At 35.6% G+C, this 24,441-nt stretch overlaps 1 protein-coding gene across 4 annotated transcripts in view; it reads right to left on the reverse strand.

Annotated features, from left to right (window-relative positions):
* The window catches only part of Mipep (mitochondrial intermediate peptidase), a 190,796-nt gene that overhangs the window by 142,546 nt on the left and 23,809 nt on the right, over positions 1-24,441 (reverse strand). For all 4 annotated transcript variants that reach the window (XM_058580735.1, XM_058580731.1, XM_046447939.1 and 1 more), the window contains exons 8-10: positions 22,534-22,582; positions 20,736-20,796; positions 17,272-17,324 (exon numbers count right to left, since the gene is read on the reverse strand). In XM_058580735.1, the coding sequence (XP_058436718.1) occupies positions 17,272-17,324; positions 20,736-20,796; positions 22,534-22,582 (163 nt within the window). The remainder of the gene's footprint in view (positions 1-17,271; positions 17,325-20,735; positions 20,797-22,533; positions 22,583-24,441) is intronic.

Genomic DNA, 24,441 nt, shown 5'->3' on the forward strand with positions numbered 1-24,441 from the left:
GTGCTCATTACAATTCTATTTTTTGGATTTAATGCATTTATATAAACATATATAAAATATACAGAAATATACACTTAGTACAAATGAATGATTGGATTTCATGAGTGAAAATAAATTGCACAACAAATCAGATTCATCCACAATAGCACAACATAATTTCCCATCCATTTTTCATAACAAGAAGATCCTTGTGTTGAAGGAGGTATCAGTGGCCCAGCATCCCCAGTCCTGGGTTCATTCACTTATGCCCAATGTCAACAAAGCTGCTGGCTGGTGGAGGAAAGGAAGGAAGAGTCTTTGTCTCTATGGACTCACAGCGGTGGAGGCAGAGAGGTGAACAGCCCATGCTGCATGTCCCCAGCCTGGAACAGTGGGCACAGTTGGTGCTCAATCAATAGTCAGGGAATGAGTTAAAGGAGCACTGCATGGTGAGAGGAGGAGGTGAGCATGAAGACCTATTTGAGAAGGACAGAGGAGAACCATGGAGGTTCTCTCAGACAGGAATGAAGGATGAATCGGAGCTGGCTGGAAGGGGAGGCGAGGGACAGAAGAGAAGGTAGTCACAGGGGAATTCCAGGCAGAAGCAGCAGTACAACAAAAGCATGATGGCATAAAATAGACTTGTAACTTCTAGAGATGATGAAGCTCAACGTGACACAGTTCATGACACAGCGATAAATGGAAAACAACAGTGTACAACACATAGGCAGGGCCACAGGGCAGAGATAGGGTGCACCACACTTAAGAACCAGACTGCATTGTGGTGTATGATCTGCTCTGTAAACCTTTTGACTATACACCCCACAAATGAACTAACTTTTGAGTATTCAACCTACTACAAATATATTTATAAATTATATGCATGGGCTATTTTCTACCCACTATAAACTGACATAGGTCAAAAACAGGGAACCAAATAAAAGAAAACCAAATAAAAGAAAATTCCTTAGAGAAGGAATAAATAAAGATAAAATATTTTTTCTTATTGTAAATGATCTAACAGATCATTTTTTAAAATAGGAAGTTTATATTACTTTATAGTATATTTGTTCATAATCATTTGAAGTTAATACCAATTGCTTTTCCATATTCTTAATAATTTAATTTAATGGTTACAAAACTTATACATAGAGTATATGTAAACTTATGTTCTAAATTTTTTTTCTCCAAGATAAATTGTATGTTAAAAGTTTGTTAAAAATAATAATAGAAACAATATATTAGGTGATAGTGGATAAGTGAAATACATGATAGCCGTGTTTTAAGAATCCTGATTATTTGTAAACGTATATTGCAAACCTTAGGGCAAATGTTTAAAAAAGTGAAAAATTAGAGGAGAGAAAAATGGAATTATGTACAATGTTCTATTAAAAACATAAAAGGAAGAAAAAAACATGAAAGGCAGAAAAAGAGTGGGAAACCAAACCCCTTCAAAGAGGGGGACAATGAATGATGATAGCACATCACAAATGTTTAATGTTAATTCAACTACAGCACTAATCACTTTAAATGTCAATTGTCTAAATTTACCAATTAAAAGAAAGGTGCCTCAGTGGATTAAATTTACATTGTCTATAAAAAAACTCATCTATAAAGATAGACACATGGAAAAGGAATATAGAAAGTTACACACATTAACAATAATGAAAGTTAATATAGTTAAATTAATTTCAGATACAGCAGACTTCAGAGCAACGGAAACTTATTAAAAAGAAGCATTATAGATTGATTGTATGTCCTCCTCTGAGAAGTGTCTGTTCAGGTCCTTGGCCCATTTGTTGATTGGGTTATTTGTTATCTTATTGTTTAATTTTTTGAGTTCTTTGTATATTCTGGAAATTAGGGCTCTATCTGAAGTGTGAGGAGTAAAAATTTGTTCCCAGGATGTAGGCTCCCTATTTACTTCTCTTATTGTTTCTCTTTTTTTTTTTTTGAATACATATAATTTTTTTTTTAATTTTTTATTGTTGGCTGTTCAAAACATTACATAATTCTTGATATATCATATTTCACACTTTGATTCAAGTGGGTTATGAGCTCCCATTTTTACCCCAAATACAGATTGCAGAATCACATCAGTTACACATCCATTGATTTACATATTGCCATACTAGTGTCTGTTGTGTTCTGCTGCCTTTCCTATCCTCTACTATCCCCCTCCCCTCCCCTCCCCTCGCCTCTTCTCTCTCTGCCCCCTCTACTGACATTCATTTGTCCCCCTTGTATTATTTTTCCCTTTCCCCTCACTTCCTCTTGTATGTACTTTTGTATAACCCTGAGGGTCTCCTTCCATTTCCATGTAATTTCCATTCTCTCTCCCTTTCCCTCCCACCTCTCATCCCTATTTAATGTTAATCTTCTTCTCATGCTCTTCGACCCTACTCTGTTCTTAGTTACTCTCCTTATATCAAAGAAGACATTTGGCATTTGTTTTTTAGGGATTGGCTAGTTTCACTTAGCATAATCTGCTCTAATGCCATCCATTTCCCTGTAAATTCTATGATTTTGTCATTTTTTAATGCAGAGTAATACTCCATTGTGTATAAATGCCACATTTTTTTTATCCATTCATCTATTGAAGGGCATCTAGGTTGGTTCCACAGTCTTGCTATTGTGAATTGTGCTGCTATGAACATCCATGTAGCAGTGTACATCCATGTAGAGATGGTGAGCATTTTTTCATGTACTTGTTGATTGATTGTATGTCCTCCTCTGAGAAGTGTCTGTTCAGGTCCTTGGCCCATTTGTTGATTGGGTTGTTTGTTCTCTTACTGTCTAATTTTTTGAGTTCTTTGTATACTCTGGATATTAGGGCTCTATCTGAAGTGTGAGGAGTAAAGATTTGTTCCCAGGATGTAGGCTCTCTATTTACCTCTCTTATTGTTTCTTTAGCTGAGAAAAAACTCTTTAGTTTGAGTAAGTCCCATTTGTTTATTCTTGTTATTAACTCTTGGGCTATGGGTGTCCTATTAAGGAATTTGGAGCCCGACCCCACAATATGTAGATCGGAGCCAACTTTTTCTTCTATCAGACGCAGAGTCTCTGATTTGATATCAAGCTCTTTGATCTATTTTGAGTTAACTTTTGTGCATGGCGAAAGAAAGGGGTTCAGCTTCATTTTGTTGCATATGTATTTCCAGTTTTCCCAGCACCATTGTTGTCAATCAATAAGTACATGAAAAAATGCTCACCATCTCTAGCAGTCAGAGAAATGCAAATCAAAACCACCCTAAGATACCATCTCACTCCAGTTAGATTGGCAGCCATTATGAAGTCAAACAACAACAAGTGCTGGCGAGGATGTGGGGAAAAGGGTACACTTGTACATTGCTGGTGGGACTGCAAATTGGTGCAGCCAATTTGGAAAGCAGTATGGAGATTTCTTGGAAAGCTGGGAATGGAGCCACCATTTGACCCAGCTATTCCCCTTCTCGGTCTATTCCCTAAAGACCTAAAAACAGCATGCTACAGGGACACTGCTACATCGATGTTCATAGCAGCACAATTCACAATAGCTAGACTGTGGAACCAACCTAGATGTCCTTCAATAGACAAATGGATAAAAAAAATGTGGCAGTTATACACAATGGAGTATTACTCTGCATTAAAAAATGACAAAATCATAGAATTTGCAGGGAAATGGATGGCATTAGAACAGATTATGCTAAGTGAAGCTAGCCAATCCCTAAAAAACAAATGCCAAATGTTTTCTTTGATATAAGGAGAGTAACTAAGAACAGAGTTGGGAGGAAGAGCATGAGAAGAAGATTAACATTAAACAGAGATGAGAGGTGGGAGGGAAAGGGAGAGAGAAGGGAAATTGCATGGAAATGGAAGGAGACCCTCAGGGTTATACAAAAGTACATACAAGAGGAAGTGAGGGGAAAGGGGAAAAAAAAACAAGGGGGAGAAATGAATCACAGTAGATGGGGTAGAGAGAGAAGATGGGAGGGGAGGGGAGGGGGGATAGTAGAGGATAGGAAAGGCAGCAGAATACAACAGACACTAGTATAGCAATATGTAAAACAGTGGATGTGTAACCGATGTGATGCTGAAATCTGTATACGGGGTAAAAATAGGAGTTCATAACCCACTTGAATCAAAGTGTGAAATATGATTTGTCAAGAACTATGTAATGTTTTGCACAACCAACAATAAAAATTTTTAAAAAAAAAAGAAAAGAAAAACTCCATCTCAAAAAAAAAAAAAAAAAGGGTAAAAACTGACAGAACTACAAAGAAAAATAGATGCATCCCCTAATATAGTTGGACATTTCAAAACCTATACATCAGAAGTGGACAGATTTAGCAGGCAGAAAAACTGGTGAGAATATAGTTCAAAGGAAAAGAACCTCAAAATGGAACTCTATTTTGTGAAAAATAAATAATTAATTTATCTTTTATAATATTAAATTGGAACAGATTGGCCTTAAAATCATAAGGCCAAATTCAAACCACAGACAGAATGTGAATGAACAAAGAAAATTTAACCACATATTGCTCTAGCTAGATTAATTTTATCATAATAGACAATTCACCTTTTGGTTGTTAGATAATAAATATGAAGATAAAAATAAAGAAGAATAAAAAGAAGCTTTACATCTTAAAATCAAACCCTGCCTAAGATTATAATGAGCACATAATGTTTATTTCTACAGAAAAGAAACACAGTAAAACTAATAACAACACAGTCTGCTATATTAAACTACAACCTAAAAATATTTATTGACTTACCTAATGCCCATGACACCCATATGTGGTAGTCAGGCAAAACTCAAGGAAACAATTTATCTTAGAGAAAAAAAAAATTAAGTATAGAATATAAGGTTACACAACATCAGTCTATGTGTAAGTTTTATACAAATTAAATAAAATAATAGAATATGAAAAGTAATGTAAAACTCCTTGGTTTTTGTTTGTTTTTTCTTTAAATTTGAGGGTGGGGGTATAGGTAAGTGTTAGAGCACATGCTTAGCAAGCATGAGGTCTCCTGGGTTCAATCCCCAGTACCACTAGAAGAAGGCAGGGGAGGATTTCAAATTATAGTACACAAAAGGCAAAAAGTATATAATCTTTTCCCCTGACTCATTGTTTCCATCCCCAGTGGCAACTACTGTTAACAATTTCTTGCAGATCTTTATAAACAATTTTCTATGTACACATATAGAAGTTTACATATATATAAATGTTTTCTACAAATGGAATTATACCATTCACACTATGCTGTAACTTCCTTGTTTAACCTAAAAATATGTACACTATATGTTTATTTTGTCGTCCCAGGAATAGGGAGGACTCTATCTTGTTGTCAATATATAAAGCTCTATCTTTTTCTCTTTGGTCAGTGTGTAATCATCTACAGAAAACCTGCCGTAACTTAATGCATCTCCTCCTCTGTAGTGAACACCGGCAGTGGGAGCTTCAATGGGGAAAGAAAGTATCCAGTCACTGACATCACCTGAAATTGCCTACACATGATTACAATAAAAAGAGCCCAGACTTTTAATCGGTTTTATGTATTTTAACTCTGTTATAAAAAGTGCACCCATGTGGCCACACCCCAACTCATCGTCCTGCCTTGGTCCACTGCTACTTCTACTGGGTAACAGTTACCTGCCATTAATTTCTCTCTATTAAACTGACACCACAATGAACACCATTGTCATACCTGTGTAAGCTTGTCTGTAAGACAAATTGAGGAAATGAAATTTTAAATTTTGATAGGTATTACCAAATTATCCTGCCAAAAAAGTTTTTTACATTCCTCTAAATAGTGTATAAAAATGCTACCATCCTCACTCTTGCCAGTATAATTCTGATATGTTCTTCTAATGCTTCTTTTATTTTCTTTTTGTGGCTATGTGGGCTGCATTTTCTTTTTCTTTTAAGTATAGTAATTTGGAACTTTTACAGTATGTATTTTAGCTCCTCTGTTTGTTATCTCTACCACGTTTTAAATAATTAAATATTTTACTGGCTTATCAATTTTAGATAATATCTCTTGATTCCTCCCCTTCTAGCTTACCCTCCTGATCTGCTCTGTTGTGTAGAGATACAGATATATAAATGTTTATTTGGCTAATTTTATTGGGCACCAATGAGCACAGTTGATCTAATGGCCTTCATTTGGCCACCATGTGCCAGATATTCCCAGAGTGCACTCAATGTGAGAGCAGAGGCAAAGGAGAAGAAATCCTATGGTTTAGTTTAGAAAGATTATTCTGCTAGTGATATAAAAAAGAGTCTAAAATGCAAATATTCATGATTAATATGGGAAGAAAGGGTTCAATATTATAAATATGTACAATTTCCCTAATTTAATCTACAAAAAAAAAAAATCCCGACCAAGCTCATTATGACAATGACAACGATGATGAATGCAACATTTTGTGAGTCCTCACCATGACACTGGGCTTAGCCCTTTATACATATCTCATTTAATAGCAAAATAATCCCAAAGGTGGTGTCATTACTCACATTTTACAATGGGAAACAGAAAACATGTTTACAAGATGATAATCTTCCTATTACAACTAATAAGTATATAGAAAGAGATTTTCTTTTTAAAACGATCAAAAGAGCATGTCTTTGTTTAGATTCAGGTATTGAAGTAGTTTTTCACAAACATTTGTTACAAATTAAAGCAAGTACTAACAAAAGCACTAAGACTGTATGTATCACTCATTCTTATGCACATTTTTCAGAATGCTTTCCTGAATGACAGAGGCAGGGAGCTACTTACTGACTGTAATTGGGGACTTACAACCCTAAGTTCATCCCTGCAGCTGCATAACAGTGAGCAAAAAGATTGAAAGCCACAGATTCAGAGAAAAGAACTACAAAGAGAAATGACTGTGGTGATTACAAAGTGAAGAACAGGAAGTTGAAGGTATGTGTTTAAGAAAGAAGGAAAGGAAGCAGTAAGCACTATCAAGAACTGAAGGTATCAGGAATGTTAAGGACTTAAACAAGTTACTGACTGGTAGATGGCTGATAACTTGGGAAAATGAGCTGGGTAGACTAACAGGGTTACACATCAGATTACATCAGAGAATAAAAAGGAGGAGGATCCAGGATAAACTACTATAGGAGATGGGGGAGTTTGGAAGAAAAAAAAAGACTCAAGTGAGAAGTAATTATTTATATTTAAGATAAGGGATATCTTAGCAGGTCTGCAGACCAAGGGGAAGAAGCTATTAGAAAGGAAGAGATTGGTGTTTATGATAAAGTTAATGTAACTGGTGAAGTGGTTTGATAGTAGTATCTCATACTGTCATAGTGCTTTAAAATTTGCAAAGCTGGGGCTGGGGATGTGGCTCAAGCTGTAGCGTGCTCGCCCGGCGTGCCTGTGGCCCAGGTTCGATCCTCAGCACCACATACAAATAAAGATGTTGTGTCCACCGAAAACTAAAAAATAAATATAAAAAAAAAAATCTCTCTCTCTCGCAAAAAAAAAAAAAGGTATCAAACAGGAAATTAAAATTTAAAAAAAAATTTAAAATAAAATTAGCAAAGCATTTCTCATCAAGAATTTCTCTTAGACCTTTTGTGATGCTGTGAGATAGGTAATTTAAGAATGATTTCCTAATTTCACTTGAGTAAAGTGAGGCCCCAAGAGGCTTGTGATAATTCCAAGGCAGTCGGGAATAGGAGAAAGAGTCCTGGGCTTGAAGTTGAAATACCGGCTCTCTTTCTTACTGGTTCTGTGCTTTAAGCAAGTTATTTGCCTCTTTGAGGCCTCAATTTCCTCACTGAGAAAATGGGAATGATACTTCACAGTTTCAACACAGGCAAAGAACCTGGCCCTGCTCCCGGAGCAAAGCCAACACTCAGTAAACTGCAGCCACTTTTATGACTACAGTTAGAGTGGCAGAGCCAGAGTGAAAACAGTGGTTCTTACTTCTGCTAATTCCTCTATACTCCTCAAAGCTGCTGTCACCTATAAAATGAAATGCAATATTGTTAAGAAGCCTGAGTTAATGCAGTAAACATTCATGAATCACCTACTATGTGCCAGGTAACTCCTCAATGTAGACAGACACTGTACCCATAAAGAATGATTAATCCAAATGATAAAGGACACACAAGCAGTATAACCAGGTCTCTGGCACAAAGATGAGGCTGCAATTAATTCTGCCTGCCAGTCGGGAGAGAATGAGAATGGAAAAATCAGAGAGAACTACAAAGGAGGCCTTGGAAAAAAAAGATGAGGTTCCAGCAGAGAGGAAGGCATCCTAAGTGGAAGAACAAGCACCAGCAAGGGATCAAAGGAATTGAAATGAAGAGAACATACAGCTCAGTCAAGCTTGATTACCCTAGACGTTACTCAGTCACCTCAAACCTAACTTCTACCTGCATGCTGCACCACACCCTCAGTAACTTTACCAAAGGAAACTTAATTCCTTCCTGAAGAAGAACCAGAGAGGATGAAAGGATTCAAAAAACAGCAGCTACAATAGTGTCTGAGGGGAACTAAGGAACCATTCCTCATATAGACCATCCAAGAAGCAGCTGAACTCCCCTACGAGACCCATGTCTATTTTGGTCCTAGTTTCCAATGTGATACCTCAGTGGTCACAGGCCTTTGGCCTCCCCATTCCTTAGGACCCCTTCAGGATGCTTCAGACATGGCCACCCAAGCCAGGATCAGGAGGTGGATGCTCTTCCTGCCTCAAGGGCAAGTGGGGCAAGATCTGGCTGTGAATATGTAGTTGCAACATCTTTATCAGAACTTTCTCTTTCTCTCTCTCTCTCTCTCTCTCCCTCCCTCCCTCCCTCCCTCTTTTTCTCTCTCATACACACACACACACACACACACACACACACATATGGTTCTGTGCTTAAGAACCATACCTTTATGGTTCTCATCAAAATAAATACCTTTATTTTGTTTATTTATTTTTATGTGGTGCTAAGGATTGAACCCAGCACCTCACATGTGCTAGGCGAGTACTCTACCATTGAGCCACAACCCCAGCCCCAGAGCTTTTTATTTTTGTGGATATTACAAAATATACCATAAAAGAACTTTTTCTTCTATCACAGAGACCCAGAACCATGGAATAGCATTTAATATAGGTGACACATCAACCCTTCCAGGATACTGGAGCCACAACCAATGCAACAGAATCACATTTAAATACATCTTGAAAATTTACATGGGATACTGTCCAGTCATCACTGAAAACTCTTAGTTTCCTTTTCTCTTTTTGTTTGTTTGCTGTTGTTAAGATGGGATTGCCCAGTCTCAAACTCCTGGACTCAAGCAATTCTCCTACCTCAACTTCCCAAGCAGCTGGCACTATAGGTACATGCCACCACATCTAGCTCTTTTAGAGTTTGCTAAGAGAATTTTACTACTAATGTGTTGTAAAGAATTCCCCTGATTTGGTTCCAAAAATAAGGAATCTTTGATTCCTCTAAAGAAAGAAACAGGAAGAAAATAATTATCTATCATAGTTACTGAGTAAAATTCAGTAAGTGATCTACTATTTGTTCTGGTTAAAAATCTGCTACCTATGGATTTACAAATTTTCAATTTTCAAAAAATCAGAACAAATTATAATCAAAATGGTAAAATGGCATAAGTATGATTAGGTCTTTTTTAGCACAAATAATGGAATTTGGGGCTGGGATATACCTTGGTGGTTGAGAATTTGCCTGGCATGCCTGGGGTGTAAGTTCAACACCAACACCACAAAAAATAAAATAAAAAACAATAAAATTTAACAATATATCAAAATCCTCATCATGAATACTAATTATGATTGAAATAAGCAAAGAAATATCAGTGAAAAAGACATTTTTCAACTGAAGAATTCTTCATTCATCATTGAGATTTTTGTTTATTTAAAAAAAAAACAATGTATCTTTGTCCATATGAAGCATACTCTGAGTCACATTGAATTTCAACCTCTGATGCACAGGGAATTAAAGTTAAGAAAGAACTTGGATATTACTTCCAAAAATCTTGGCACTGAACTTAGTGAAAGTATAAAACACAATTAAGTGCAGTCAATGGATCCAGGTTAAAACTGCAGGTAAACACAGGCTTCAGTCTCACTCTATTCAATAAATGAAAGCAGGTATGAGACAGAACTTTTGCATCAAAAGGCATAAAATAAATGCTCAGAGGTTCATTACAGAATGAATGAGATGGCCTGCCAGAGGACATGTGTGGGCCAGGCAAAATGCACACTTGAAAAGCGCACAGTATGTGACAATATTGTCAGAGGAACTATTTTTAACTTTATCAAAAGAACAGTGTACTGGAATGCTTTTGGCATCAGAAATGATTGTATGAGTATGATTATAATGTTATAGTTGGATGGCATTTTGAAATGTTTAGTGTAGAATGCCACAGGGAGAGCTACTGTTTTCTTTGGTTAAATAAAGGTATGGTAGCAGTGAAAGAGCTGAGTGATACTGGAATCTATTTGTCTTTCAGGTAATTATATAGCACTAAAAATGAAGAAGACCTTTTCCTCCTTCCATTTCATAAAGAACCCCCCATGGTCAAGTTGGTTTTTATCTTGATTTGTCAACCTAGAAGCAAGAACATTGCTTCTGCCAAACTTCCTGGTAATCGGGGAATAATAATCCTTAGGGGTGCAGATTAGCTGCAGATATCACTGGAAATCAAGGCTGAACAAAAATAGTGTAATTCCATCACCACCTTGGAGAATAAAGTGAATCAGTAGGCCTGACTGGAGAAAGGATAATAATAGCACACAGAAGTGGCACCAAGTGACAGCACCCCAACCATAGTCGCTAGAAACAAGTCTTACAACAGCAGTGAGACTTCTACCTGTAGCTATCCCTCCATTTAGAGCTGCTGAAATGTTGGGAGCCAGTGTCTAGGTCTACCCCCCCCCACACCCTCCCCGGGGAAGTGAGGAAATAAATCCTGGTGAGAAGGCACAAGTGGAAGCTGCAGAAAGGAAAACAGGCAGGATTTTTCTTCCCAAAAGCCTTGGGGGAAAAAAGATGATGGAAGCTCAGAGCACTTGCCTAAAGCTTTTCCAATGCTCAGAGGTTCATTACAGAATGAAAGAGATGGCCTGCCAGAGGACATGTAAGGGCCAGGCAAAATGCACACTTGAAAAGAGCAGAGCATGTGAAAATATTGTCCTCAGACCCCTCCTCTCTTCTGGCTCAGAACAGGAGCAATCATCATCCACTTCTCCCGCCAGACAACTTCTCAGGATCAACTAGGTCTCATAAACACTAGTGAGAAGCCAAAGAGGGGAATGATGCAGAACTGGATGCTTTCACATTGCTGATAACAACATGTAATTTACTTTCTAGTTGAGTGAATCTATGAGTGTCCCTGCCAAAAACAGGAAACGTTTAACATACAGTCTTTAGATATACCATCCAGTTTACAGAAATGGTAGCATGTGAGCAACCAATGAAATGACACCACAAAGAAGCAACCAGATAGGGCTGGGGCTGTAGCTCAGTGGTAGAACACTTGCCTAGCACCTGTGGGGCACTGGGTTCGATCCTCATCATCATATAAAAATAAATAAGTAAAATAAAGTATCCATCTACAACTAAAAATTTAAAAAGAAAGAAACAACCAGATAAATCCAGAAGGTTCTTGTAAGACAAACACATGGTCTCTTCAACAATTGCTTGATAATATGGATGCAGCAGACATGAGATATGGAAAACTGTTATTGAGTAAGAGACAGAAAAACCAAGTGAAATGTATAGGCCTTGTCTGGATCTGAATTCCAACAAGCTAACTGGAGGGGAAAGGGAAAAAAAAAAAAAAAAAAACAGATTTAATGCTGCTATAGTTCGGATCTTGAATGTCCCCCAAAAAGCCATGTGTTAAAGTGTTGGTCCTGACCCATGGTGCTATTGGGAAGTGGGAGAACCTTTAGGAGGTGGGGCCTAGTGGAAGGAAGTTTAGTCACTGGGGGATGTCCCTGAAATGGACACTGGGACCCTGACCCCTTCTTGTCTCTCTCTTTCCTTCCAGCTGACATGAGGTGAGCAACTTTCTCTACTACATGTTCCTCACCATGATGTGTTGCTCTGCCACAGGCCCCAAATCAGCAAGGCCAACGGATCATAGACTTAAGCTTCTAAAACTGTGAACAAAAACAAAAACAAAAAACCTTTCCAATGTATAATAAGTTGATTAAGGTATTTTGTTATAATAGAAATCTAATATAGATACTATCAAGGAAGTATGACTAAAGCCTAGATATTAGATGGTGACAACAAACTGCTGTTGATACTAGGTAATAATGACATTGGAGTTATGTTCATGTTTTTTAGAGATATGTGATAAATACATAAGAGGAAGATAACTGGAATGCTAAGATTACTTTAAAATATTCAGTAACAAGCAAAGAAGTAAAGCCATGAGGGAGAGGAGTAAAGAATGCCAACAGAGAAGAAAAATAAAAGGGAAAAAGGGATACATGAAGCAAATCTAGCAAATCTTGATAATCATTGAATCCAAGAGAAGAACATATAGGAGTTAATCATGTCATTCTACTTCTATTTTGTAAGTTTTCATAATAAAGGTTAATTTTTAACTTTAAATCCATGGAGGTCCCTACATCTATGCAAACAAATAAATATATAATTTCACATACCAACCAGAAGTCCTTCTGTGAGAGCCCAGTATTTTCTGAATAATTTAAAACACAAAACACCCCTATTTTCATTATATAAATGTTCTTAAGATTTTGAGATTATACCTTAACAAGGAATAGACAATATTGAATTTCACTTCCCAATGGCATCTTAATGTAAAATAGCAGCAAAATAAATAAAATATGATTCACTGAAACTCATTATTGGCAGAAAAGAGACAAGACCCCAAAGGATTAAAAACAAAACCCAAACACTATACAGGTACATTAAACAACTCTAAAATGATGACCTCTGGGGGTAGAGGCAAGGATAAGATCAACATTTCTTAATGAACACTTTTTAACATTGTTTTAATTTTTTAAAATCATATGAATATATTATTTATTCCAAAACAAAATTTAATTTCAAATAAAATCATGTATACTTTTCATAGCTGAAAGAATTAATTTTGCCTTCCCGTAAGAATTTAACACTAAAACTTAAAAAAGAAAACAATGAGTTGCTCTTTTTAAGATATACCAATGGTTCTTTATCCAGTATTTTCTCAGATCAATCTTTGGTTGGTTTAAAAAATACTGATTTCTCCTCTTACTTCTAAATAGGTTCTTTTCTTCTTTGGAGAGACATTTAGGAAACGTGAAATAAATCAGGAGTGTTTAACATAAAAGCAAGAAAAATAGTCCCTGGCATTTAGCTTGAAGAAAAGTTCCAATCAAGGAAAGGCCCCTTCTAATTTTCATTTTGTGTCCACCCACATATTTATGTCTTTACCTGAAATTCTATGAATTTATCAAGGATCTAGAAATCTTTTCTTTGTTCCATTCCTCTAACCTCAACCCAAATTATTATATTTTCCCCTTCTTTCTCATCTATTACCTATGCTTCTCTTCCCACTCTAATCAATCAAGATTATTAAAACCTCAAACCCAAATACCATCATTTATTCCCGGTAAGCTACTTAACATAGATGTTTAAAAACCCCCAATCTCACAATCCCTTCTGAAGCATTTCTGCATCCCTTTTCCTGAGTTAATAGCCAAGTAAATGAACTAGTATGAAATGTTAGTTAAAATAAGTTAAAGCCCCACGTGGCCATCAGGCAGGTAGACACACTCAGCAAGATTTTGCAGATGAAGAAGAAACACTAGGAAGGAAAATCTGATTGCTCACCAAACACAGATTCTGTCTCTGAGACAAAGGGGTCTGACTGGAGAAGAGAGTTTAGTTTAGCTGAGGAAAGGTTTGGAGGAAGACAACTGGTGGGGAAAAAAAAAAATCAGAATGGCAGGCTAGATCCAACCTGGATACTTGCCATCCTGGAAATTCTTCTAGGGGATGGTCTACTTCATGGGATCCTCTTTAAGTATTCTCTAAAATCTTTTAAAGGTCAGTGCCACCTTTAAAACACTCATCTTTCAAAAAATTTTAGAGAATCAATACAAATTGTTGAATGCTTCAGAAATAAGGATATACACCTTTTTATTTATTGTTAAAAGAAAAGCATGATCAGATCCTTTAAGACCCTGAACGACAGCTCCAATTTTATTTTGAAGGCAGTGGTGACCCCTCAACCTGGAAGAGGAAATTGATCAACAGCAAAAAGCCATTCTGCCAGATGGATGCAGGGCACTTCCACCCTGGATACTGTGATGCTGGGAAGCACAGGCAACACGGTCTTCTCTCTTTTAGTATTCATTCTTAATCCGTCATCAAAAGCTCTCTGAAGAGCATTCTAAAATTCATGTGAAACGTTCACTATAGTTTTGACGAGTATTTTTTTAAAAAGGGAGATCTGCCCTCTCCTTTAAAAGATGTTGGAGAGTACCTAAAAAGCATCGTAGAGTAGATCACTTCTTAGAAGAGAGTCCACAAATAGACAATTCCATATAATAATATAATGTATCTACTAACAATACTAACATCTCCTTAAGCCTGACCCATGAAGTCAGGCAACTATAATCAGTTTTAGAAATAACCCTGCTGAAAGGCTGAGAGAGCATAAGTAATCTGTCAAAGATCATGTGGCCCCTTAAATGGTGGCCAGGATTTGCTATTCCTTCTAGCTTCTAGGAATGTGTTCCTGGCCACAGGAATAGCTGTCTCTGGTATTTCCACTCTTTCTAATGGAGAACTTGGCAAAAAGACCATGTCTCTGTGGCATGTTGAGGAGTGAGAACTCTATAACTACTGGAGGATCAGGGATCTGTAAGTCCTGACTCTAGAGTTGGTCAGCAACAGAAAGACTTCTCAATATTGTATTTTTAGCACAAATGGAGAAGACATTACTATCCTTTATTTGATAGCTTTTGCTTAAAACCACATCAAACTTCTGAGGGATCTCAGATGCCTAATTAATAAATATGCTTTAAACTTCTATTGATTATATCTTTCCAAATCTTTGAATATTCATATGAAATTTCCACAGAACCATCTTTCAGGCATGCTAGACTTAGAGAATATAGTTAAAGGACAAAAATACCACTTTAATTTAAGGCTAAGGCGTTAATTAAAATGATCAGGGGTGGGGAACATGATATGGAAGTAATACCACACACAAACCATGGTAGCAAAAATCAGAACCAAATACATTCAATCTGCATCATTTCTCAACATCAAAAATCAAATCAAATACTTTAAAAATGGAAAACATTAATAAGTAAATGTTAGTATACCTTTATGCCACATTTTTAACAGAGTAAGCAATAAGATTAAATCTTTCTTTAAAAGAATTTTAGAAGAAAAATTATATTTTCATGAGCAGGGTCTGAAGTTTTTAACCAAAAAAAAGAGCCACTTTGAAATAATATCATATGTTAAGCCATAACATACTATAAATCCCTGTTTATCATGGCTAAATTATTATACTGAATTTGAGATACATGTGTAAAAAAATAGCTGATCAAATATTATTACCTAAAGGTTTGGTGTTAATTATGCTTTATCAATGGTTTTGAGAACAGTAATGAATAAAGGTCAAAGACGAGAAAATGAATGAAAATGAATTATCTGATGTAGAATTATCTTAGGACATCTCATCCTGTTGATGTAGAAGAGGTCATATAAAGTTATTTTTTTCTGCTATTTCAACAAATGACAAAAGAAATAATTAAAAATTATAGTCTAATTTTAGAAAGGTTCCTTCTACCCTTTACTTGATGCTTAATAATGCATAGGAATAAGAATATTTTAAAGCTTACACCAAATAAATACATCATCAAGATACACCTATGTTTTAGTAAGGAGAAAGACAAAAAAACATATTTTATTCTATTACTCAAATAAATCATAACCTTAGTCAAATTACCTACATCAAAAATTATCTACGTGCCCTTCAACAGATGAATGGATGAAGAAAATGTGGTATATATATTTGATGGAATATTACTCAGTTTTAAAGAAGAATGAAATTAGGGCATTTGCCAGTAAATGGATAGAATTGGAGAATATAGTGGTAAGCGAAATAAACCAATCCCCAAAACCCAAAGGTCAAATGTTTTCTCTAATATGTGGATGCTAATCTACAATAAGGTGGGCAGGGAAAAATAATTACTTTAGATTAGGTAGAGAAGGGTGAAGGGACGGGAGGGGATATAGGGATATAAAGGATAATAGAATGAAACAGACTTTACTACCTTATGTACATATATGACTGCCTGACCAATGTGATTCTACAACATGTACAATGAGAAAAATGAGAAATTATACCCCATTTATGTATGACACATCAAAGTACATAAATGCACTCTACTGTCATGTATAACTAATTAAAACAAATAAAAAATATTTTAAGTAAAATGCAAAAAAAAAAAAAGATTTATAAGAGAAAAATGTAAACAAAATGTTAAAGGGTAGGATTCTGAGATTTTTTTCAAAAAAAAAAATCCCTCTGGGCATATAAAAGTGCTGGGGACATACATTTTTCAATGGGTTAATTTTAAACAGATCTCTATATTCTTGGGTTATAAGTAAATATACAAATGAAAGAAATAGAATATGTTTAGGGAAAAAAAGATATATCTAATACTTTAACAAAGAAAGACAATATAGAAGCTAGAAGACTGCTTTGATCAACTTGTTTCCTAAAATTTTTAGTTCATTTATATCCCTCTGAATGTGCCAAAAACATGTTGACAAAATATTCTAATAAAAATGAGAAAACATATGGAAATCACATAGGAATGAGGAAGTACTGCTTTGTTCCCTCAATGGTTCAACAAACATTTGCTGAGCACCTACCCTGGACCAGCAAGGGGAGACAGTAAGGGTTCTAGCAAAGTCCCAGCATTTAAATGCCCATAGTCTAGGAAGAGAACCAGGAACCTATGCACTGGAAAGGTTGGAGAGAAGACAGATGCTGGATGCTGTGGGAAGATATTTCAAAGTTTTAAAGGAGGAAATGACACAAGCAACGTAAGAATGAACCAGTGGGGGAGAGGTAAAGCATGATCCTATGACACAGCACAACTTTGCAATCCAGATTTTAAAAATTTGTGGGCAGAAGTGTACCTACCAACAGAGGGGATGGGTTTGAGGGGAAACACATGTGTAAGGTGGGCACCTGAGTGCATGACAGTAGCTGCATAATTAATGTGCAAAGTTCTCAGTAAATATTACTTTCCTATTTCCTTCTTACATGTGTATTTCTTGGAAAACTTACCTCTCTGCACGAATCACACCACTGTAGTAGGGGGGATCCCAAGGCATCAGTTCCTACAATCAAATAATTCATAGTGATGAAGATATTGACAGTTTCAAATTTTTTATTGGTAATGTAGCCAAACTTATAACACGTAAACCAGTTACTGTAAATCAGCCTGCTTAAAGAATGTAAGTCAGTTAATGTATATCAGAAAAATTTTATAAAAACCCTAAAAATTCATAGCCTGGAGGAATTTGGCTTCTCCTAATTCAATGGATAAAGAAGACCTAATCCTAGAATTTGGGATAAAGATAAACAAGTGTAATTCTGAAGTGTAAACTAAAGCCAGGTGCCATGGTACATGCCAACTACTCTGGAGGCAGAGGTGGGGAGTTCAAGGCCAGCCCGGGCAACATAGGGAAACCCCATCTCAAAATGAATACATTACTTTACTAAAAAATGTAAACCAAAGACAACATTAACAAATTAAATGAGCTGTGAAGAAAATTTTGCAAAATGTAACCCAGGTATTAATCTTTAAAAATGTACTGCATTATGATTAAAATACTAAAGATTAGATTAGGGTTCTTTCTAAATGTAAGCATGAAGATTAGGGCAGATCCCAAAACTGAAAGCAATAATTTACAATGTAAGTAAGGCAGAATTAACTCTAATCTTGGCAAAGAAAATTTGTCATAAAGAAATATCACAATAATAGTTGTTTTTGACAAATGGTAAAAAAAAAAAAAAAAAAAATCAAAGGAAAGCTTGAACATTTGAATAGATCATCCTCCCTACAAGGTGTCCAGGTGGCAAAAAGACTGGTGAAGAGCCTAGACTGTGAAGTCAGACCGTCAGGTTCAAGTTTTCAATCCACACCAAACTGAAAACTGCATAAGGCCAGCAACTTTGTTTGCATTATTCCCTATTGTATCCTGGCACCCTGGACAGTGCCTGGTACATGGTAGTCACTCAAAAAATATTTGTTGAATGAACCAACAACACATCCCAAATAGGACTGCTAAATGCACTTAGATTATTAAATACAATGTCTGGCATAAATACAGGCTGTTTTTCTTGTCAACATCACCCTCTAAAATTTAAGGTCAGCATTATCTCCTCAAATAATGAGGTTTTCTTTTCCATGTTACATGATCACAAGCTACCTACCATGCCATATGTATGTGGCTGGCACATAAACAATAAAGTACATCAAGGGTAAGCTAAACAAAAGTAAACATAAAAGGCACATGAGTACCACACAGGTATTAGACAAGAATAAAGAATGCTAAACTCAACTTAAAGGGGGAGTAGGAGATGAGACCTAAAAGATAAACAGGCCTGAATCCTGAAGGGCCTGGTGGAAGACACAAAGAAATTGGAAGGCAAATCTTAAGAATTGTAAGGAGTTATTGAAGAATTTTAAATAAAAGAGTGACAAGAGCAGATCTGCTTTTAGAAAAAAATACCTCTTAGGTGGGAATCTATTCACTTATTCATATTTCAAATAAGTGTTGGCACCTACTCTCTGCTAACACTGGGCTGGGCACATTGCTGTACAGTCTGAATCTGGTATGGTTTTGAAGGGAGCAAGAACAAAAGGCTAGAAAACCAATAAAACAACTACAATTATGATGTGAGTGACAAATAATAATGATCCAACTAAGGCTGTGGCAATAGGCATAGGGAAGCAAGAACCCATTTCCATCTTTGGGCATGTTCTTGAGATAGCAGAATGTGTAAGAACTAATAAGTGAGGATGTGAACTACCCTGGAGGATTTGTTAAAATTCATCTCATGGGGCTTGCTCCAGGCTCTCTGATTCAATGGGTCTGATAAGGGGCTGGAGAATTTGTATTTCTACCAAATCTCCAAGTGATGTTTCTGGTCCAGAGACCACATTTTGGAAACCACTGATCTACACGAAGTGGAGGTGCTGACTAGGGCAGCAGGGTGAGTGGTGGCAACATTCACCAGAACAGACTCATGAGGAGAGTGGGCACCTCACAAATATCTGCAGAATAATATATAATAGTTAATAAACTGCACAAAAATGCCTAGGAAGAATAGTTTAAAGTCATATCAGGTTTTATTGAATTTGCTTCTGGCAACTCATTTTTTTCTGTTTCCATATTCACCAAACCATATTCTGATCTCTTATCTGGTTTCTTAAGTAGACCTATCCACCAAGCCAAAGAGTGCAGATAACCAATACTAGTAATTTTGCTAAATATGGTTCCTATCATAAATTAACAGATTAACATACTACTCTAATCCCATCAAATCCAGCAATTTAAAATCTGTTTCACAGTGGTTGTATCTGAGAAGCTGACATATAGTTTCTAAATATGCAAGGCCCTGTACCCTAAATTATTCCTGTAGTAGTAGCTGCTATTGAATCAAGAATTACCAACAGCAGCACCTATGAAAGAAGGTGTTATGGTTTGGATGTGGTATCCTCCAAAAGCTCACATGTGAAACAATGCAAGAAGGTTCAGAGGAGAAATGATTAGCTTGCAAGAGTCTTAATCCAATCAGTGATTTAATTCCCTGATAGGGATTAACTGAGTAGTAACTGAAGTGAAGGGTATGGCTGAAGGAGGTGGCAACTGGGGTATAGCTTTGGGGTATATATTTTGTATCTTGAGTGTGGAGACTCTCTCTCTCTGTGCTTCCTGATTACTATGTGAGCTGCCTGCCTCTGCCACACTCTTCTGCCATGATATTCTGCCTCACCTCAAGCCCCAAGGAATGGAACTGGCCTTCTATGGACTAAGACCTCTGAAACCATGAGCTCTCAAATGAACTTTTCTTCATTTACAATTGTGCTGGTCAGGTCCTTTAGTCAGAGTAGTAAAAAAGACTAAAACAGAAAGGCATATACAACTCCAGAAATCCTGAGGAGGCTTCAAACTAAATGGGAACAAGGGTCCTGACATTTGGAATCCCATCACTTTCAGAGCATCTCCATCACTTGGGCAGCATGCTGGTTGTAAAGACCCTTACTCTACATTATAAGGTCATACAATCATGTGCTTTATGATTGAAAACAATGTATGTTTTTAGAAAGGGATATACTTTGTCAGTTAACACTGATCTACTTAACTGAGCCTCATAAATTAGCAAACAAATAAGTGAGCATGTAAACATCAGTATTAATGTCGATGGTTAAAATTACCAACTGCTAGATTGAGTCTTCACTGAGTCTCATTAAAAGATGCTTCAAATTGAGAAGCCAACTTTCTGTAGAATGAAAGCAGCCCTGGCATGAATGCTCATAAGGTTAATGCACATACACACATACACATACGCACATTCAAATTTCTGGATCAAATATTTCAATACCTTTAATCACCAAACCAAGCATCAAAAACAAAACAACACAGACCTCCAGCATATCGCAAGAAAGTTCTAGAATCAAGAGATAATCATTTCAGTTGATAGCCTGCTCATAATAAAAATATTCCAAAATATTTACTTACAGAATTTTGAGGATTTAGTTTCATTTTCATCTGTCGCATCATCTCAAAATCTTTTATAGTTCTGTAAAACAGGTTTATCATTATTTATTAGGACAAAACTTTAATAATTATGAAAGAACTAACTTTCCAATATTCATGATAAAATTAGATATAATCTATGAACAAATGTAAACTAGTATTAATCCAAATTTTACTAAAGTATTAGAAGAGACAAGACTGCATAAATTAGTATATCACTTCAATTCCTATCTTAAAAAAAAGCATTATACAGATATGCCTATCTTAAAAAGCATTATTCAAATCACTATTTTTACTCCAAAAATAGTACTTTAAAAAGCACTATTAAAAAAAAGTGCTTTAAAATCTTGCTTTAAAAAGGTAAGAAACTTACACAATATTCTCTATAAAAGAATATTAATATAGATAATTAAGATTGCTGTTCATAATTTTTTCCCTATAGAAATACACTAGTTTGGCAATAATTCAACAAGTCTTTAATATTTATAAAATATAAATTTTTCATTAGAATTAACTCCTATATAACTATAAAATTATACAGATATGTTAGCTGAAATACTACCTATAAACACATATAAGTGGAGAAAGAACACTGCACCACTTAACCATCACAGCAAAGTACAATAAATTGGATTTGTTTTTGTTTTGAAGCACTGGGGATTGAACCCACAAGTGTTCTATCCCTGAGATGCATCTACTTCCCCAGCTCAATTTTATAAATTATTTGTTATTTTGAAACTGTCTGGTTTGCATTAAAATTGAGCAATTAGGAATGTTTTTTAAATGTTTAAAAAATATATTTTAAAATTTGAGACTAGGTACATTGCCCAGACTAGCCTCTAACTTGCAATCCCCCTGTCTCAACCCCCAAGTAGCTGGGATTACAGGTGTGTGCCACACCTAGCTAAATAGAATTAATTCTTAAATAATTGCCTAACAGTCCCTCCTCAAAAACCCAATGGTTCACTGGTATTAAGAAGATTTTAGAATTGATAAACGTAAACCAAATTAGAAAGCAATGTGTTCCAAAACATGACTATCTAATCCAAAACAGAAATTTGAGCTAACAAATTTGCAATAGTCAAAAAAGGCTACTGAAATTTTAGAAAGCATTAAAAGAAAGAAAAGAGATGACCTGGCCCTCTTTTACAAGCCACATGTGCCCCACTTTCTGGAACCCTAGCTATTTAAGGGCAGTCATATTTTGCCCCTCCACTAGAACTAGAAGAGCATCAATCAAAGGCAAGGACAAAGGCATAATGAAAGGACTGGGCAGGAAAGTCAGCATTGTAATAAAAGAACCCAACCAAACAGAGGGAAATATTTTAGCTTGATGTACAAAACATCGAGGCAGAGCCACTCTTAAAATCCACAAAATGCCAAACAGATTAATCCACCATATCTGTGAATCTCTTGTACTTAGCTGGAAAGATGAGAAATGATACTTTACATGCTTGTTATAAAATTAACTCTACAGGTTAAAATAAATACATTCAAGAAGGCTTTGGGAACATTTTTAAATTACACACAAATGATGGGTTGCTAAAGACAATGGATTAATGACAGTGGACCACCTAAATTGTCAAGATTGGCACCTTAAGAAAACCACCGTATTCTTTCAAAATAGGTCTTCACAGTGAATATGTCTTGCTGAGTGGTCTGCATAGCTAATATTCCAACATACTCTTAACAGGTCACTTCTTAATTTATTTTATATATTAAGTTCTCTATTTAAAAAACTATATAACATTTAACACTAAATAGCAGAAGAAAAACTAACCTTTCACAAAGTTTGTCAGATAGTTTCTCAAGGAACTGCATGACAGTCTCTAAAAATAAAATCCAAAGAAAACAGCTTCAATTACGAGAAGTAACATGAACACACCTGAGAAAATTATATTGTGATAATCATAATCTACATACAACTCCCTTAAAGTGGTGATTTTCAAACTGAAGCAGGGTTGCTAACCTGTTATATAATAAACATTTATAGATAATCTCTTTTCTAATTAATCAGAAAAATAAATTAAACTACCATAGTAAGCCAGGCATGATGGTACATTATCCTGTAATACCAGCCCCTCTAGAGGCTGAGGCTGGAGGATTACAGGTTCAAAGCCAATTGCAGGTTCAGCAACTAAGCGAGACTCTAAGCATCTTAGCCAGACCCTATCTCAAAATAAAAAATAAAAAGGAGTGGGGATGGCTCAGTGGTTAAGTGCTTCCCAGTACAAAACAAACAAATAAACAAATAAAACCCTGGCATAGTAAGAATCTAAATCCTTAGGTTATACCCCAAAATTAAAATTGTCAGTGAAAGGCTAAAAGAAAACATCCAAAATTTCAATGTGATTCTATCTATATGTATAAGAGAAAAAAATTATATCTTAGGCATGTCCAATTTTTTCCTAAGTTTTAAAGAGATAGCTAGACAGGTTTGTTCATAAAAAGAAGTAGTATACTTTTGAAATATGATTTGCTAAAAATTAAATTTTAAAAATCATGAAATATGGGCTGGGGTTATAGCTCAGTAGTAGAGCACTTGCTTCATATGCATGTGGCCCTGGGTTTGGTCCCCAGCACCACATAAAAATAAACAAATAAAAATGAAGATATTGTGTCCATCTACAACTAAAAAAAATTTTTTTAAAAAAATCATGAAGTATGATTTACTGAAAATTGAAAGAAAATTAAAATATTGACTATTCTTATTTTTATAAACAAGTATAGAATAATCTATTTGAGGTAATACCAAAATAAGATAAAGCAAAACTATAACATTAAATATTTTAAGGTCTAACAAAATTTTTTAAGTGTATATTAAAATACTGTGTCCTTATAATTTATAAATCTATAAAAGTAATATAATAAAATTGCCATTATTTCCCACAAAAGGAAATGTTTTATGTGTATTTTTTCATTTGGCACTTTTTGCCACTGACTGTGTATAGAGCTTTCATGTGTATTTTAGTTTACCACAAACATTGTTTTATATGTTCCAGATGATCTTTTACATGGTTTTAAGTTTCTTGCCCTCTCTTCAATTTAAGTTATCTCCTTTCTGAGTGAAAAGTCTAAGGAAAGAATGGAGGTTAACCTAAACCATGAAGCCATAGGGCTTCTTGCCACTGTCAATACTTAACAAGTCTTGGATAGATTAATTTTGAAGATACTGCTTCATATTTCATATAAGTGGTGTTAGCAATTACAGAAAGAAAAAAGAAAATTGCTATGTATTCGAAAATGAAATCTCACTTTAGAATATCATACCAGCTACCATATAGGACTATTTATAAATAAATCACGGTGTATATTTTTTATTTTTTTTTTTTTAAGAGAAAGAGTGAGAGAGTGAGAGAGAGAATTTTGTTAATATTTATTTTTTAGTTTTCGGTGGACACAATATCTTCATTTATGTGATGCTGAGGATCGAACCAAGTGCCCCGCGCATGCCAGGCGAGCGTGCTTCCGCTTGAGCCACATCCCCAGCCCCTACTTTTTATTTCTTGACAACCATATTTTGCTACATTTACCCACTTAATTTTTCTGGTCACAATAATCTGCCTCAAAAATCTATCTAGAGCTGGGTGTGGGAATACACGCCTATAAACTTAGCAACTCAAGAGGTTGAGGCAAAATTCAAAGTTTGAGGCCAAGCTAAACAACTTAGCAAGACCCTAAACAATTT

The sequence above is a fragment of the Marmota monax genome, unplaced genomic scaffold (assembly GCF_021218885.2).
Source record: "Marmota monax isolate L192 unplaced genomic scaffold, Marmota_monax_Labrador192_F-V1.1 WCK01_AAM20220418_F8-fsc00043, whole genome shotgun sequence".
Lineage (NCBI taxonomy): Eukaryota > Metazoa > Chordata > Mammalia > Rodentia > Sciuridae > Marmota > Marmota monax.